Source organism: Labrus mixtus, chromosome 1, assembly GCF_963584025.1.
Source record: "Labrus mixtus chromosome 1, fLabMix1.1, whole genome shotgun sequence".
Taxonomy (NCBI): domain Eukaryota; kingdom Metazoa; phylum Chordata; class Actinopteri; order Labriformes; family Labridae; genus Labrus; species Labrus mixtus.
The window spans coordinates 31,608,626-31,625,327 of record NC_083612.1 but is presented as its reverse complement, the minus strand read 5'-3'; the positions used below and the strand labels follow the sequence as shown (position 1 = coordinate 31,625,327).

At 41.4% G+C, this 16,702-nt stretch overlaps 1 protein-coding gene across 2 annotated transcripts in view; it reads left to right on the top strand.

Annotated features, from left to right (window-relative positions):
• The window catches only part of LOC132977518 (carbohydrate sulfotransferase 8-like), a 222,964-nt gene extending 206,610 nt beyond the window's left edge, over positions 1-16,354 (top strand). For both annotated transcript variants that reach the window (XM_061042150.1, XM_061042142.1), the window contains exons 3-4: positions 11,554-11,591; positions 14,270-16,354. In XM_061042150.1, the coding sequence (XP_060898133.1) occupies positions 11,554-11,591; positions 14,270-15,442 (1,211 nt within the window). In that variant the 3' untranslated portion in view covers positions 15,443-16,354. The remainder of the gene's footprint in view (positions 1-11,553; positions 11,592-14,269) is intronic.
• Positions 16,355-16,702: the final 348 nt, after the last annotated feature.

Genomic DNA, 16,702 nt, shown 5'->3' with positions numbered 1-16,702 from the left:
AGCAGAACATAGTTTGAGTTTGGCGTCCACGGTCCAACCTCATCCTCACTCCTAGCAGATTTATTTTCACATGCAGAAATTTGAGCAGTGATGACATAATATCTAACTGATACAAGACAGCAAATTAGAGACAGAGCAGAGGGAGAGAGCAGAAAACTTGCAGCCTTGATAGAATGCAAACTGGGAGGATGTGTGTGATTGGAGATGATTTTGTCAGTGTCTTGTGTCATGTCAGTGTGAAATCAGTGCAGCTCCAGTTGTCTGAACTAACTTCAGTCAGAGATTTAGCCAGTTTCAATATGATTCCATGAAAACTCCAAAATGTAATTGTGAATCACCCCTCTCCCAAAAATGTTTCTAAAGAAAGTTAATCTTATTACCTGGCACATAAATAAACATTATGATGGGTCATATTACTGTACCCCCTTTCAGAATGGGTTTCTACAATGGTGCCTTACGTCTTTGTACATTCATATTATTACAATACACAGTCAGACATGCACACACACACACACACACACACACACACACACACACACACACACACACAGCGCTGCTCTACCTCGCTGGCTCTGCAGATCCAGCCTCGCCCCCTGTAACACCTCTGTTACATTCAAAGTGAAGGCGTAACGTCTCAGGGGTGTTAATATATAATAATAATTGAGCTGGCGGGCTCATATGTCTCTTTGTCGTTAAAAATCAAATATTCATTGTTAATCTGTTCTAGTTCTAAAAGTGCTCAAGCCCTGTTAAAGACATGATCTTTATCTGAATGTAAAAAATAGGGACAATAGTGTCTCAGTGACACTAATTCTTTTGAATGATAATCATTCAATCATCATCAATTTAAATTAATATCATGTTTAAGTGTTTTTTCTGGTGCCATTTCTGTCATCTTTATTTTGGTGCAAAAAGACACGTTTTCAGGAATTAGAAAATCGTGTAGTTTTTGACTTTGTGTTTTTAAAAAAACACCCTTAGTATGTGCAGTATTGGTTGTATTTTGGCTTCAAAGTCATTGACGTGCTCTGTCTGTGTGTCCGTGTGATGTTCTGATGTGAACTGTAAGGGTGAAAGCTGATGTTTTAGTATTCAGCTGGCGGTCCCTGTGCTTTACTCACATGTCTGGACTCATCAGTCCCTGCTGTAATCAGCGGTGCTCTGACAGGAAAACAAGGCGTGGGGGGGGACGTGGAGCTAACTCCAATGAGAGGCCAGGGTAAACAGTGACAGGGCCAATTCCAGTCCCCAATCTCACTGCAAATAGAGGTGAACAGGGGAGCACGGAGGCTTAACGAAGACATAGCGCCATGTGATCACAGCACCTCAGCGAGAGGCCCAGTGTGCCCACAGGTCACAGGAGAACGATTGGAAACACACTTTGATTTTGGAAAACATGACAAATTGTGTGAAAAAAATGACCTAAAATAGGTTTTCAAACAACTAATTTTACCCCTCAGAAAGCCAGGGCACAAAGCTTTAAGCAGATTTTGAAACAAAAATAAAGTTCAGCATAACGGACAAACAGTTGTATAACTTAATTGTTTCAATGGTGCAATAAAATTCAGCCACCATGATCCAATAAGATGCCATCAGGTTTCTCAAAGCAAACACAACATATGGAGAAAAGATCTAATGGCACAATTTTAGCTGCTTATACAAACTTATTTATGAGATGCAACTTCTGTGATTCTGCTGAAGGAAAAAAAAGTGTTGAACCAAACAGATCTGACATGGATAATGTGAAAAAGAAGTTGTTTTTATTAACATTTGCTTTCCTCTTGTAAATGTCTCTTTTATTTCAGCCCAAGCTGCTGTGCATGTTCCAAAGTTTTATAAATACCCATCCGCATTTTAGTTTAAGTTGTGTGCCCTAACCAGCTGAATAAGCAAGTGTTCACACCTTTTGTAGTTCTCATTTTCTGTGTATTTATTCATTCGCAGTGTAACATGTTGTGGGGATGAGAGGAATAAAGCTTTTGCTGAAGTAAGCCTTCCTATTGTTGTCCTGTATCAGCAGCACAGAGCGGCCCTGTAGAACTGCATGCTTCATTTCTTCACTTTTAAGAACTTTACTCTGTTTGTGATATTGAGTTTGGAGAACAACAAATAAAAACCTTATTCTACGACTGGCTGGATGAGTTTGTGGTATAGCCGGATGATGTGTGGCTGTACCGGTTGTTTATTTACAGAGCTGTTGTTGTCAGCCGTGTATTTGTTATAGATGAGGTCACTGTTTAAGGTGATGCCAGATGTGGACTTTTAGAGATTGGGTTTGTGTTGAGGTGGAGCTTATGAGCATTTGCTCTGTTTTCTTAGCCCTTCAGGTAAAAGAAAGAAGGATAAGCTCTCAGTAGACCCTGAAAGAGTTGATAGGGCGTCCAAGAATGGGTGTGTGGTCTGCATGTTAGGAAAACAGGCCTGAATGTGCCGGTGTGTGTTGGTGATAATAGTGAAGGTAAATGTGTTTTATAGATGTGAAATCAGCAGTCTGTCACTACACTGTTTTGTCTGTTTTGCATAAATGGAAGCACAAGTCAAACCAAGTGAAGTCAGTGTTATTCATTTAGCCCACTATCACAGTTCACACATTTTTGCCTGAAGGGGGAATTACATTTTGCACACAACACTCTCTATCCTTAGACCAACAAATGATGTATTATCTTTTTGAATTCTTTATTTTGGGGAAGAAGTTTACATATCATAAAAAACCAGATCAGGACAAAAAATGAGTTTGAGTTCTTCTCACATACACAGAAGATTGTCAACAAAGGAAAGAATAACTTGGAGTAAGAATAAACTTTATAAAGAAAGCGAAGGAGGAATCCCTCCTCCAGGAGAGACAGACATTCAATACAGGTGTAAAAAGGGAATAAAGTCCTATTTCCAGTGTGTGTTTTTTTATACCACAGACAATGTTACATGACTCACAGCTGGAGCACTTCTTTGCTTGAATTGGCAAAAAAATTTCACAAGTTGAGTCATCGGAACAAAATAACAGCGTGCTCACAAAAGATCTGTTTCTTCTATACAAACTCGTGTAAAAAGAAACGTTTCTGAGAAGCAGTTTACTACAACTCCAAAAGTGCATATTAGCCAAAAACATCCAGACGTTTTCTGTGTGTGCTTACTGGCAAAATGGAGGTTTGATTGTTTCATAAGGTTTCAAATCAGTAATAATGAAGCATATGTTACTGTGAAAGTTCATCATGACATGAGTGACAGTTCTGATGTCCAACAAGAAAACTGTTGGGTCTATTTATTGTTGCACATGGATACATATGTGATTATTCATGTCCTAGGATTGCTGTCTTACTCACATATTTAGTGAATGTCATTACCGGATCTTTTTCTCCATCCTTAATCTCCTTCTTTTTTTTTTTTAACACACTGCTTTGTTCACACAGGCGTCTGCATAGAGTCTGTAGGCTCTCCAGCTTTCTGCACAGTGTCTGTCCTCTCTTCCTCCTTGAATAGTTGACTCAGTACTCAGCCTTCAGATATATATGAGAGCACATCACTCCTCTCAGCATACAGCAGCTCAGTGTGGGAGTGTGATTGTGTGAACTCTCCAGTTTCAGAGAAATCTGCACTTTCTGTATGGACTTTTTGAATTTCATTAGCTCCCCATTGTCATAGGGAAAGGAGTGGTTCTCAGAAGGAGTACTGCAGTTTGTACTCCGTTCTGCTGCTTCTGAATAAGACGTGTGCCAATTAAAGCCTCCTGCACCTCGCCTCGGCTGACATAATTCACTTAACCTGGGCCCTGCAGCTGACAGGTAGCATTTGTTTACACATCCTTCCTCATGCAGGCTGTCAGAGCTCCCGTCCTCTACATGGTTTTAAAACAAGCCGCCTCCCACAGCAGCCTCACACACTCTCTCTGACTCTCTGTTTCCATGGAAATCGGCCCCTAGGAAGTCCTTTACGTCTCCTAACCTTGAGAGTACCCAAAGTAGGATAGACTCTAAGAATATATTCTAGTCAAAATGAATTGTCATAACTGTAATTGTGTCATATTCACACCCCCCTTTCAGAGGCCTCCCATCTGTGTGCTTCATTATATCCCCCCCTGCTGTGTTCAGCGCCCCAGTGTTAGCAGCATGAAAAGAGAATTTGAGGATCGCACAGAAAAAAAGAAGCCCAATATTGGAGCAAATTAAAACATGAGGAGGATTTTTTTTATAGCTTCCTACTTTATGGCCCCACAGAGGCAGTTTCTCTTTATCATTAAACCTACTGTGAGGCGTTTTTAACTGGCTGTGAAACCGTCTCTTTTGAATACTAATGCCTCTGAATGACCCAAAACAGCAAAGCAGACCGTCAGTGAGAAGATTGACCATTTCTATTTAGTTATTCTTTACGTCTGTCTTCAGGTCCTTTAGGTCCTGAATTTTCCACCTTCATCTTGTCTTATTTATTAAAGATCTAATATGTAAGATATTTACTGAATTAAATCCAAACATGATGTCAGCAGACATTAAGGAAACATGCTATGTTGAAGTGCTGGCTCCTAAGATTCGATTCCGGTGCGGAATAGTTTTTTTTTTTTCTTCTGAAGTAGGCGGTACCCCAACACGGCCGTTTTGGACGCCCCTCGGTTTGCCAGATATGAGACCAGTTATCACAGCAAACCAACAGGTGATACAGCGAACTGGTTCTACCCGACATGCCTCAGCATTTTTCTAATAAGCTCCACGAGCAGAAACGTAATAAAACTAGGGTCAATACTGGAGATGCTTTTAAAAAAATGGAGAGAGGTTAGTAAACACTGAAGCTATCGTGTCCGCGACATGACAACATGTGTGCACATTGACTCTAGGGAGGAGGGGACGGGGGGACGGGGGGACGGGGGGAGACGGCTCTTTCCCATGTCTGCATGAAACAACAGTATTAAGGCAAACTGGTTTCCAAAACAAATGTACTCTCTTTTCATAGCAAGATATTTACAGCACAATAAATATCACTATTTCTCCACCAATGCCTCCAAAATAGATACAAAGTTAATGTCCATATCTACAGGTTGGTCATTTTTTTCTTTTGCTCTATGTGGAGACTTACAAAGGGTTCAAAGTATGTCTCTTACTGTTGGAGTAAAAAAAAAAAACATTTTCTTGAAGGACCCTGCAGATAAAGCAGGACTTCTCTTTAAACATAATTGAAATATTTGAAAAGAATGAGAAAAGGTTTTGTGTTTTCTTAATGAAAAAGGTTTTGTGTTTTCTTAAGGTTTTGTGTTTTCTTAATGATCAATATATTGTTGATGTTATCAAACAATTAAACAATTTAAATCCTGCCTCATCTAAAAACAAATATGTTCAATACAGACTGTGCACCCCCGTCCTTATGCAGCATCCTTAACCAATTCCCAGTGTCATATGTAGGAGTGATGTTGTGATGGGTGTGATGATGCATGAGCTGAACGGCTGCTCTGCCTCGGAGCAGGAGAAAGCAAAGTGCTCTGAGAATAGTGCAAAGGTGTTAATGCAGCAGCACAGCCTCACATCATAAATAGTCTTCCTCCGAGCTCGGTCTTTATCTCACTGAATGTTGATGTATTTTTTGTATGCTCAGCCTGTGCTCTGCCACAGACAATAATATGCCGGAGCATGTGTTATTTATGGTGCGTGGAAGAAACACACTGATTAATTTTGGCGGGGGACTGGAGGAAACGCTCTCTTTTTTCATTTCGAATTGTAACTAATGAGGGGGCACATCTCTGGTGATTTACGGCTGTTTCTGACACTTGACCTTCGTGTTGCGTCAGAGGTGGAAGGGGGGACCCACGCACGGCATCGAGAGCTTCATGTAATTTATGGGTTTTACTAATAACTCATGTCCTCGTCTGCTCCCTCTGAGGTGCTGTATAAAAAAAGGAATTGCATTGAGGAGGTCAGAAAAAAGTCATTATGGGGTTAAGAGGGGAAGCTGAAGAGGCTCGTTCATACACAGTATATGCCACAATGTCCAACATAACATCGCCCTTTTCAGAGTACCACACATGATATCAGATCTTTTATTGAAATGTAAAATGTGAATTTAATCACACAAGTATTGTCTGCATCTCACGCATTACACACCCTGCTCCTTGTTTTTTTCACTTCACTCACGCCAGGCTCTCATAAATGTTACAGCAGGGACTTACTTAGTCATTATCTATAATGTAGTATCATAAAAGCATAGTCAAATTACCTTAATCAACCTCTGAGGCTGATAGAACCGCAGCAAAAATAGTCAGAGATCGAGCCGGGGCTGCACATTGAACACTTTGCAAAAGACTAAAATAAGAAAAATCACTTTTAATGTTCATGCACCAGGCGTTCACAAACAGCATGCCAAACATGCTACTCTCTGAACTATTTGTGCCATTTTAGTGGTTTAAAAGAACAGCACTTTTGCTTTCTTGCTTCTATTTGGATTCAGAAGGGACATGTTGGAACATAGGTATTGTGTAGAAAAACATAACAATGAGTAAGGTCTTTTTACCTGCTGTGTCTTGAGATAACACTTGTTATGAGTTGACGCTATACAAATAAAAATTGATTGATTGATTGATTGATTGATTGATTGATGATCTATATGACATTTTTATTGAAGCAGCATATACAGCAACAGTACAGCAGCTTTCAGCAGCAGCTCCCGCTTCCTTTTGCAGCGGTCATTGACGTAGCATCCGGTGTTTCCATGGCAACAATAAACATTTCATGTCTGTCATGGCAGCCACCAAGACAAGACACGTCCCGTTACAACTATAAAATTACAAATTTCTATGGCTCATATAAACTGTTGGAAATGTTTGAGGTAATGTTAGTATTCAACAATAACTATAAAATATCATATACTGTAGGTTTAGTCCATTTTTTATTAATTTAGACATTTAAATGTAAACATTGTAACAGAATTTGACATATACATTTAAGATATCTATACATTTTTAACGTGTCATAATTTTATAACTACATTGAACAATGTTATTGCATAATGCATATTTTGTCTGATATTTTCAAGGCTAAGTCCAAAGTCAGATCTACTTTCTGACCCCGTGCTGTGTTAATGGCCTGAAACAAACAATACAGACTAATAAGGAGTAATTACTACACAGAGCCAGAATCAGAAATGTCAACATGCATTATGCACCAGTAATGACGGGGCTTTGTCATTTGGCTGAGAAGCAGACCTTTTTATTTCCTAACACTTTACAACCTTTATATAGGTGGCAAGCTCTTGTGATGCCAGCTGCTCGCGCGGCTCTGTGCTCCACGTCTAGGAGGTGAGAGGAGGTGAGAGCATCCAGAGACTGAGGAGCTTCTGTTTGAAAAAAAAGAAAAGTTCATAAAGTGTATCATCTCAGAAGTTGAGTTTGACTTTATAACTGTTGTACAGAATTAGAATTAGCGTATATAGCGTAATAACGTATAAACATTTAGTAAACGATCATTTTAAAGCCAACCAAGACCTCTAGCATTACTTTCTGTGTTCTCTCTGAATGTTGGCTTTCACTAAGAATTATTCAGAACCTTTTTTCTCAGGTTAAAACTACGAAGCAAGACAATGCTCAATTACTTCATTTTTATAAATTAACCTAATGAGTTGTATAAAAATTCAGCCCTGGGGGTGCCGATATATAGTCGTCGAAGCGGGCAGCCTGGGTTCAAGTCCAACCTTTTGCTACTTTCCCGCATGTCATTCCCTACTCTCTTTGTCCCTGATTTCCAACTCTACGATAAATAAAAAAGGACTATGGAGACTAAAAGACCTTTTTTCTTTCTAAGCATTATAATAAGGGGCCAGATTTTTTTTGCACTGTTGTATTAGCTTCAACACTGGAGGCAGGCAGTTGAAGTAAGCGCGTATGGTAGAAAATTCAAATGCTACATGGCTGAATTCATGCCATGAACCGTGTCCTTGAACCCCAGTCCTTTGATGGGAGCAGCTCTGACTAAGAATCAGAAACTTCAGTGTATGAGCTAAGAGTACAATGTCTGTTGGCATTAATGTCCTATGGATTAAGATTCCTCCTGATCAAGTGAGAAGCCTCAGTTTCCTGGTGTTCTGCTTGTGTTTCTTTAACAGTACATCGTATCTGATTGGATTAAAGGTGTGTTATAGTTTCACTCACTGCCAAACCGGTCCTTTGAGTTGTGAACACACAAGAACGTCTTGAAGCTTCTCTTCAAAACACATTTCAGTCTTCAGATGATGTCACACACATTTTTTAAGACGCTTCATGTTTGGTCTTAAGAGATCCTCTGCAGGGCACGTCTTCAATCCTGATTCACTGATTGCTCACCCATCACCTCCTCCTCCTCCTCCTCCTCAGCAGCTGCTCTCTCTCTTTGGCCCGGTCCTGGAGGATTTCCGCTCTAGCCGAAACATTGTTTCATCTTTTACCACAACAAGTTAAAATATCAATGGAGCAGAGCTTAGAGGCTAATACCTCTGTTCTCAAGCGTTTTTACCTCTGATAAACCCGCACCAGCAGGCCTGAGCCCTGTGTTCCCACATAGAGTCAAGTGAAGGAGGAGTGTGTGAGCAGAGTGCAGGTGTGGGTGGTTCGTCGGGTGCAGCTGGTCGGGGTCACAGTGGCTCAGTGTGCTGAATGACTAATGAAAGGTTTATGGTGACGGCCTGGCCTTAATAGTGAGCTGGAGGAGGACTGCCTTGTCTGGCTTCCAGCAGCCTCCTGGCTGGTCTCTGCTTCAAACCGGCCATTAAACAAGTTCTCCCAGAACATCCAGGCCACAATCCTTCACTTAACAAGCTCATTATTTCACATTGTTTCTGTCCTTTGCTCCTCCTCGGCGGCAGTGGCAGACAGAGGATGTTTGATGTGTGTCGCTGTTAGAGAGACGTACAAGGGGTCTTTTAGAGGAAGGGATGATAATGGATCCGCTAATGATGTGGCCCTTGTTTATATGGATCTTCGCAGTAATGCTGGCTCGTCTGCATGAATATTCAGAGGCTTTGTGTCTGGGAGAGAAAGAGGTGGATGCTCAAGGTTGCTTTTAGAGGACAACAGAGGACAGCAGATTCTGCTTTTTGAATCAGCTTCAGTCATGGTGAAATTACAGAGAAATGCTCAAAGAATCAAAGTCAGACACCCTCTGCTGATCTTTGATGTGAACTATAGACTAAGAATGAGTTTACCAGAAGCTTTTTGGAGCTTCTAAAAGAAGTTATACCAACGCAGAACAACACACAGTTTGGCATTTAATGTCTGACGATCTAAAAAAATAAAACTTTGGCTTTATTCATCATTTGTTTTCTTCCCATTTCAGCATCCGACATGATGCATTTATCCTGAAACCTTTCCTTTGTGCTGCAGAGATGTTTTGGGTGTGTGTGGATTTTGCAGAACACAGCTAATAAATAAATAAAAAGTGATGCAGAATGAAACTCTAAAATCAACATTCAAAATACTCCTTTGTAAGAAGCAGCCACTCTTGATGGTTTATAAAAATGACTTGTTGTACAAAGACTCGTCTTCTGCTGAAGCTGTTACATCTGTACGTGTCTCACAGATGAAATCTCCGTCCTTACAATTTATCACTGTTTCACTCTGCAGCAGTAAAAAATCAATAGCATAGTTGCTGAGTGGAATTGACTGAGTGTGAAATTGCAATCAAACAGCAACTATTACCCTCAACCAAACAGATGCTACAAAGATAAACGATGTTTACAAATCTCCCTGAAATCCCTTTTACATAGCTTTATTGCTTGTTTCAGTTACACTCTCACCATCGTGACATAATGTTTCTCTCGTCAAATTTAATTCTTGTTACATATTTGGGAGAGTGAAACACTTTTGGGGACGGAGCGCACAAACAGTTTTTTGTCACAAAAACTGTCAGAGTTATGAAATGGAATCAAGTCATGGTGGATTACTTCAGAACACCTTTCACAAAACATCTTAGTCCCTGAATGCTGAATAGATCAGAGTGTGCGGTTTAAGAGCCTTCGCCTGAATCTAAATTAATTTCATTTATCTTGTTTCTCTTGCAAATTGCAGAACAAATTATATAAATCAAGGTCATATTGTCTGCTGGATTGCTGCAAATACTTGTATCCTGATTTGTGTCAGTGGTTCAGAGGACTGCCACAATAAAAGGTTTGGAAATTGGACTGAGGTGTGACATGCGATGGGAAAGTGTGACAAAGCTGACACCATCAGCTGTGACAAACTCGTAACCACGGCCGCGCGGAAACACGCCTCAGACGGAACCAATTAAACCTTTTGGAGAATTCAATTACCACCTTGATGGGGCTTTCCAGATCAATAAGTAAGCGTGTTTCCTGCCAAGATGGCCAGGTCTACGAGGGGGGGGGGGCTCGTATACCGCTCCATCAGTTTAGAAAAGCAGACACTGAGCGACTGTTGCTATTGTTGTTGCTTGGACGTGTTACCCCGGTGACGGCATCTGTGTGTGTGTGTTGTGATAAATATTCATGTGTTTCTACATGTACACTGATATAGAAGATCCACATCCTACATGAGCTATCATGAGGGTTAGAAGATCAAATAGCACAACAGCACCTAAACAAGATTAGAAAATGTCCCACACCGCCTCCTTAGCCTCCTCATTTTTTTTTTCTTTCCCCCTCCTCCGTGTCTCGTTCAGAAGAATGAAGACGAGCAAAGATTCAGACAGCAACGCCGAGCTCTCCAGCGGCATACTAATCTAAAACAACATTGCGTCTGGGCAACACATTTTATTCCCTCCCCAGCGAAGCGTGGTTAAATGTGAGATAGGGATCCGCAGATCTCATTACTTAGGGAAGGTTGTGGCCTGCCTCTATGCCCCCCCCCCCCCCCCCCCCCGCCATGTGCAGGTTCCCATCACTACCCTCCTCAGATTGGAAGTGACAGGCCACTCAGGCCGAGGTGTCTGCGTCCCCCCCCCCCCATCAGCAGCCATGCAGCCCCACTCAGAGCTGTCAGCCTGATTATCTATCAGTGGGATGGGGGGGGGGGGGCGTAGGAAAGGAGATGTCCAGCTGGAGACAGAGCGCTAAACGCATCGTCTGTCCTGCTGCCACACATCTGCCGATACGCATTCCCACCTGTCCCCGAGGCTGCCACAAAACCACTCTGAATGTCTTTATCACTCTCCGGCTATCCCAGAGAGAGTCGACTGGTTCTCTCAGTTTTGTTTAATTTCTCTCTCCCCCCTCTCTCTCTCTCTTTCTTTCTTACTTCTCCCAAATTAAAACAAATAGCTTCTCGTTTTCCCTCTCTTTCCATGTGCTTTTTTCTCCCCCCCCGTCTCATCCTCACTCCTCGCTACTGGCACACCACTCATTTACCAACTTCTCATGCTTGTGGCAGCTCATTACACAGATAGAGCTACCTGTCTTCCCTCTGTGGACTGGATGATCAGCTGTGGTTTTCGTGCAGATCAAAAGTAGACGATTAAGTGAAAGAAGCGTTAAATTATCGCAGCCTCTGATGCATCAGAAGCTCCTACCTCTCTTCCACAAGGAGCTGAAAACCATGTTGTTTACCTAAGTGCTGATTTTTTTTTTGTTGTCTCTTTTCTCTTTTCTCTCCCCAAGGCGTGAAGCTTGGAAGCACTCCACGGCAGTCCAGAGAGGTAAGTGTTTACTCCATGTGTCCCAAAACACAGATACGCCGGTTGTTCTAAACTGTTATCTGTAGCTCAAAAGTGATTGTGGGCCTTGTACCTCTCAGCGTATCTGATAGCGTCAGTCAGGAGAGGCCGACCTCGCACTGTGTGTTCAGCCAGTCAGACTTCACTGAGTAAATGTCCCAGTACCTCCAGACCTCCACTTCCACTTTCTGCAACTCTTACGGTAGAAAGTCCCTTACATGTAGGGCCCGACCGATATCGATGATATATCAGCTGATATCTTTCTTAGATCTATCTTCCATCTGTGGGATAGATAGATATAGATATACACATTTATTGCATTGTGCAATTATCAAACACTGGTGGAAAAGATTTACAGTATCATGTAGACAAGATGGTGACTCAACTGGAAAAACTTCATGTACGTGCATCACCCCTCGATGTTCTGCAGAGTGATAATACTTGTTGTAATCCATATAGAACACTCTGCTGGTGAAAGAGAACTACTAGTTTAATACAATGATACTCAAATGAAATGCTATTTGACTGTTGAATAAATCTAGTAATTCTATAATTATTATTATTTGCACTAACATTAGCCAAAGTCACTGGATATGCTAAAATCGGCTGATATGATCGTCTGGTTGATTAATTGGTCGGGCTCTACTTTCTTGTGTTTATATTTTTGGATTATTTACAACTAGTCCAGCTAGATAAACAAAGGTCACACTGATTTATAAGTTCAATCAAAACATTTGGATTTTGCAGCACTAAAAGCGACAACATAATGACTTACTATGACGATCCATTAGTATTTCGCCTCACAACTTTTACAGTTATTTGCATCAAGATGAGTTTGTTGACATTTGACCAAACAACCTAAAATGATAACTTCAAGGTTAAAAAATATCAATCACAATTAATGTGCTAAATTTTCCACGCATTCATCAAAGAGTGAGATAATGTGACTAATAATTTGATTTTTATTGATATTTATTCTAATAAATATCCTGATCAAAATATAGTATCATATAGTCGTATACTTCAGTTGTCTCACACAGTTTTCTATTCACTAAAGACCACTTAAACTGATAGAAACAAAAAGTGAAGCAAATAGCAGTTTCACATTAGATATCAGTGTCTTGCTGACTGAGTTCAGGTTTTTTTTATCTTCCATTGGTCACACATTTTTTTGTGGAAGAAAACGTTTCTGCAGAAAATTAGAAATTATAACAGCTTAAACACTAAATGAAGAGCGTTTACTTTATAGATTAAAGCCTGTCAGAGACTCCTCAATGACCACAGGATGTCTGATGAGCTGCAAAAAAAAAGCACAGGCAGTAGCTCAGTCATTAGAGAGGGTCACCTGTTCAAGTCCCGGTGCAAACCAAAAATATGGAAGTTGAGAGGTGCCAGATCACTTCCCAAGTACTGCCGAGGTGACCTCGAGCAAGGCACCAAACCCCCTGCACGCACTCTCTGCGTAGCAATGTGTAGCAGCCCCACTCTGGCATCTCTCCATTAATGCATGTCCACAGCTCCTGTTTGTGCATGTGTGTATATCAAGCCTATGTGTGTGTATATATGTGTCTCTCAATAAACGAGTGTAAACCTCAGAGATTAATAAAGTATGTCAAAAAAATAGTTGGAGGATAACAGGGGTGGAACGTGTTCATATACTTCATGCAAAATAAAAAACTGATGACTGAGTGGCTTTAGTCACTATTCCAGCTGGGCTGTCTAATCTTTACATATCGAGTAAAAAGGTCATCATTCTTATCAAGGTACATTTTTATCACGATCCCCTAAAGACATCGACGCCAGCTTCATTTTATCATTCTATTGTTACACGTTTAAAATAGTATCACAGAAAGCTGTATCATGTTAGATAATCCATGAATGGGGTTTCTATGTCAGACATGCCGCTCTCCTACTACTGTATCCTCTCTCAGCTGACCCCTGCTTGCTCTCATCTCTGCTGTGATCGTCAGCACCGATGAGAGGCTCACATCAGTGCAAACCTCTGAAGTACGTGCTGTCTGGTGAATAGGTTGCTGCCCTGCGCTCGCCTTGCACATTAAACAGACAGGGAGGAACCACTCCTTCCTTTTTTTTCCCTTCCCCCTCCAGATGTCCCTGCAGATGAAAGAATATGACCATTTAAGTCAGCAGGAGGACGAGCAGAGATTCATGACGGTCTCATCACCTTGTCTGTTGTAAAATTAAAATTAGACATGCAGTCCATTGGCTTTATGATGCCATTACAGCATGTAATTGAAATAAAATGTCAGAATGCATGATGGCCCAGGGCACCAAATGATGCTAATCAGGCAGTAGATGATTTTAATTTAGATTCACCATTAAGTGTTTATAAGACATTTATATGATGTTACAGCGCAGTTTACTGATAGGTCAGAGACGGCATTAGGCAGTGTGACATTTGCATGCTACAAAGTTAGACCTTTTTTTGAGGGGTAGTGAAACAGCAACACCAAATGGCCTGATTGAGTACTGCAGGCCATGTCATTTTTGTGTTGCTAAAACTCAGATAAACCAGCTCAAAGAATCCATTCTATGTTCATTTGGTCATATTTTATCACATGGTCATCTGAAAATATTGCAGTTTGATGTAAAAACCATGTCTGCTGACTCCTACAACCTGTGTTGTCTTTGTTTTATAGACCCTTTCAACACAAGAAAGAGAGAGAGAAAGAGGCAAATCTGATGGTTATCAGGACCATAAGGCAGCAGTGAGCATCTTGTCCAGCCCGATCCCTCCGATGCAGTTCCCACACTTTGAGGAGAGCAGACAGATGGCCACCCCTGGGTCCCAGGAGCAGGACATAGGCTCACTTCATGTCTCCAAAAGACAGCGCAAACTGCTGAAAACAAGCCCTCCGAATCATCAAAACAACAGCCATGTTTCCTCCTCGGCCTCCTCCTCTTCCTCCTCATCCTCTGTCTCCTCCTCCTCCTCTTCCTCCTCTGCCTTTATGGGCTCCTTTTCCCCTGAGAGTTGGAAAAAGCTCTCTGACATCTTGGAAGCACGTCGACAGCTGATGAAGGAGATGTGTGCTAAGTACAAGAGCAGCATCTCCAGGACCATCACTCGTCATCATGTCAAACACATCTTTGTGGAGGACAAGTACAAGTTGCTGTACTGCCAGGTTCCCAAAGCAGGCTGCTCCAACTGGAAGAGGACCCTGATGGTGCTGGCGGGTCAGGCCCCCAACGCACAGAGCATCAAACACGACACAGTCCACTACGGCCACCATCTGAAGAAGCTGGACAGCTTTGACAGACAAGGAATCATGCACCGTCTGGAGACCTACACCAAGGTCATGTTTGTGCGAGAGCCGCTGGAGAGGATGGTGTCGGCTTACAGGGACAAGTTTGAAAATCCCAACAACTACTACCACTCCCTGTTCGGGAAACCCATAATCTCCAAGTATCGCGTGAACCCATCCTGGGCGGCTCTGAAGACAGGCAGCGGGGTCACGTTTAAGGAGTTTGTCCAGTACCTGCTTGACGTCCACCGGCCTGTGGGAATGGACATCCACTGGGAGCAGGCCAACCAGCTCTGCAACCCGTGTCTCATAGACTACGACTTCATCGGCAAGTTCGAAAACATGGAGGAGGAGTCCAACTTCCTCTTGCGATTGACTGGAGCGCCGTCCAACCTCACGCTGCCCACTTTTAAAGACAGGAACCCAACGGACAAGAGGACCTCTATGCAGATCACACAAAAATACTTTACACAGGTCAGCACGTTGGAGAGACAGCGGGTTTACGACTTCTACTACATGGATTATCTGATGTTTAACTATTCCAAACCTTTTAAAGATTTATACTGACTGACTCCCATCGTGACGCCTGAATCACATTCCACTAGGTCTTCATCTCTACCTTGACAGAAAACCTTAACATAAAGAGGCCCCACTCACACACTCATATGGATCTTTGCATCAAAGCAGAACGATCAGAGACGGAACTTTCTCTGAATTTCACAAAAGCTGCTTTTTATGAAAACATTTCTACCAGGATATCTTCATTTGAACCCCACTATGAGATGAGAAGGCTCATGTGATATTGTGTATGAAATCCTCTAAATTTAATTTGAAATGAAACTATTTATCCACTACATGGTACATGGTGAGGTATGATATTAAAATTATAAATGTAATGCTTCTAAAGAAAAGTTCATAATTGTTCAACAGGCTTTAAATCGTGCCTAACTGTGAGTCGGATAGCATTTGCAAATGATTCATCAAAGTCCCCACATCGGAGGGGTTTGATAAAGGTTCTAATCGTTTTTTCTTCATTTAGAACTGATTTCAGTATTTCCACCTACAGTCATATGAATCACACCAAAATGTTAGATTTTTTGATGCATGAGTTTGTGATCGAGTTATTATCATGGCCATGTGCTATAGACTCAACGTTCGACTGAATTAGAAATATTTGCAATTACTATTTGACTCTGAAGGTCAGGCATCTGTTTACCTCTATACAACGCATACTAACAAATATATTTTGTGTAAAAGGTTTTTAACAAGAACCATAACAAACGGAAACTACATATATTATAAATCTTTCAGATGTGTCAAGTGCTGCCCACTTGTAAGCTGTGTGCACTTATTGTAGCATTTTTGTACTTCTAACTTCGACGGTTCGGTTTGTGCTTTAGTCTAACACATGTGCTGAAGGTCCCACATCACATGAGGTATACTACACACACGGCTGGGCTGATGTTAGAAACAGGAAGTCAAGGTGAAAATATCTTCTGATGCCTGTCAGTGTTCCTGACTTACAAAGTATTCAATTTTCAGATTTAGTTAACAGTATTGCCGGGCAAAAGGATGACATTCACAAGAGCAAAAATCAAGCAGAAAAAAGGTTGTAAAAAAAATTCTGACTGGTTTTCATGTCGGTTTAAAAATGCATTTTTGAGCAAAATGAGATAATAAAGAAAAAAAAAGGGCATGCCCAAACTTCTCCATCCATCACACTAACCAACCCTGAACAGCCATCACTCAACAACACGCTCATGTACGTAACCTACAGTAACTCTCTGTATGTAACGCATCTATTGTACACCACCTTATAGGCTTTTT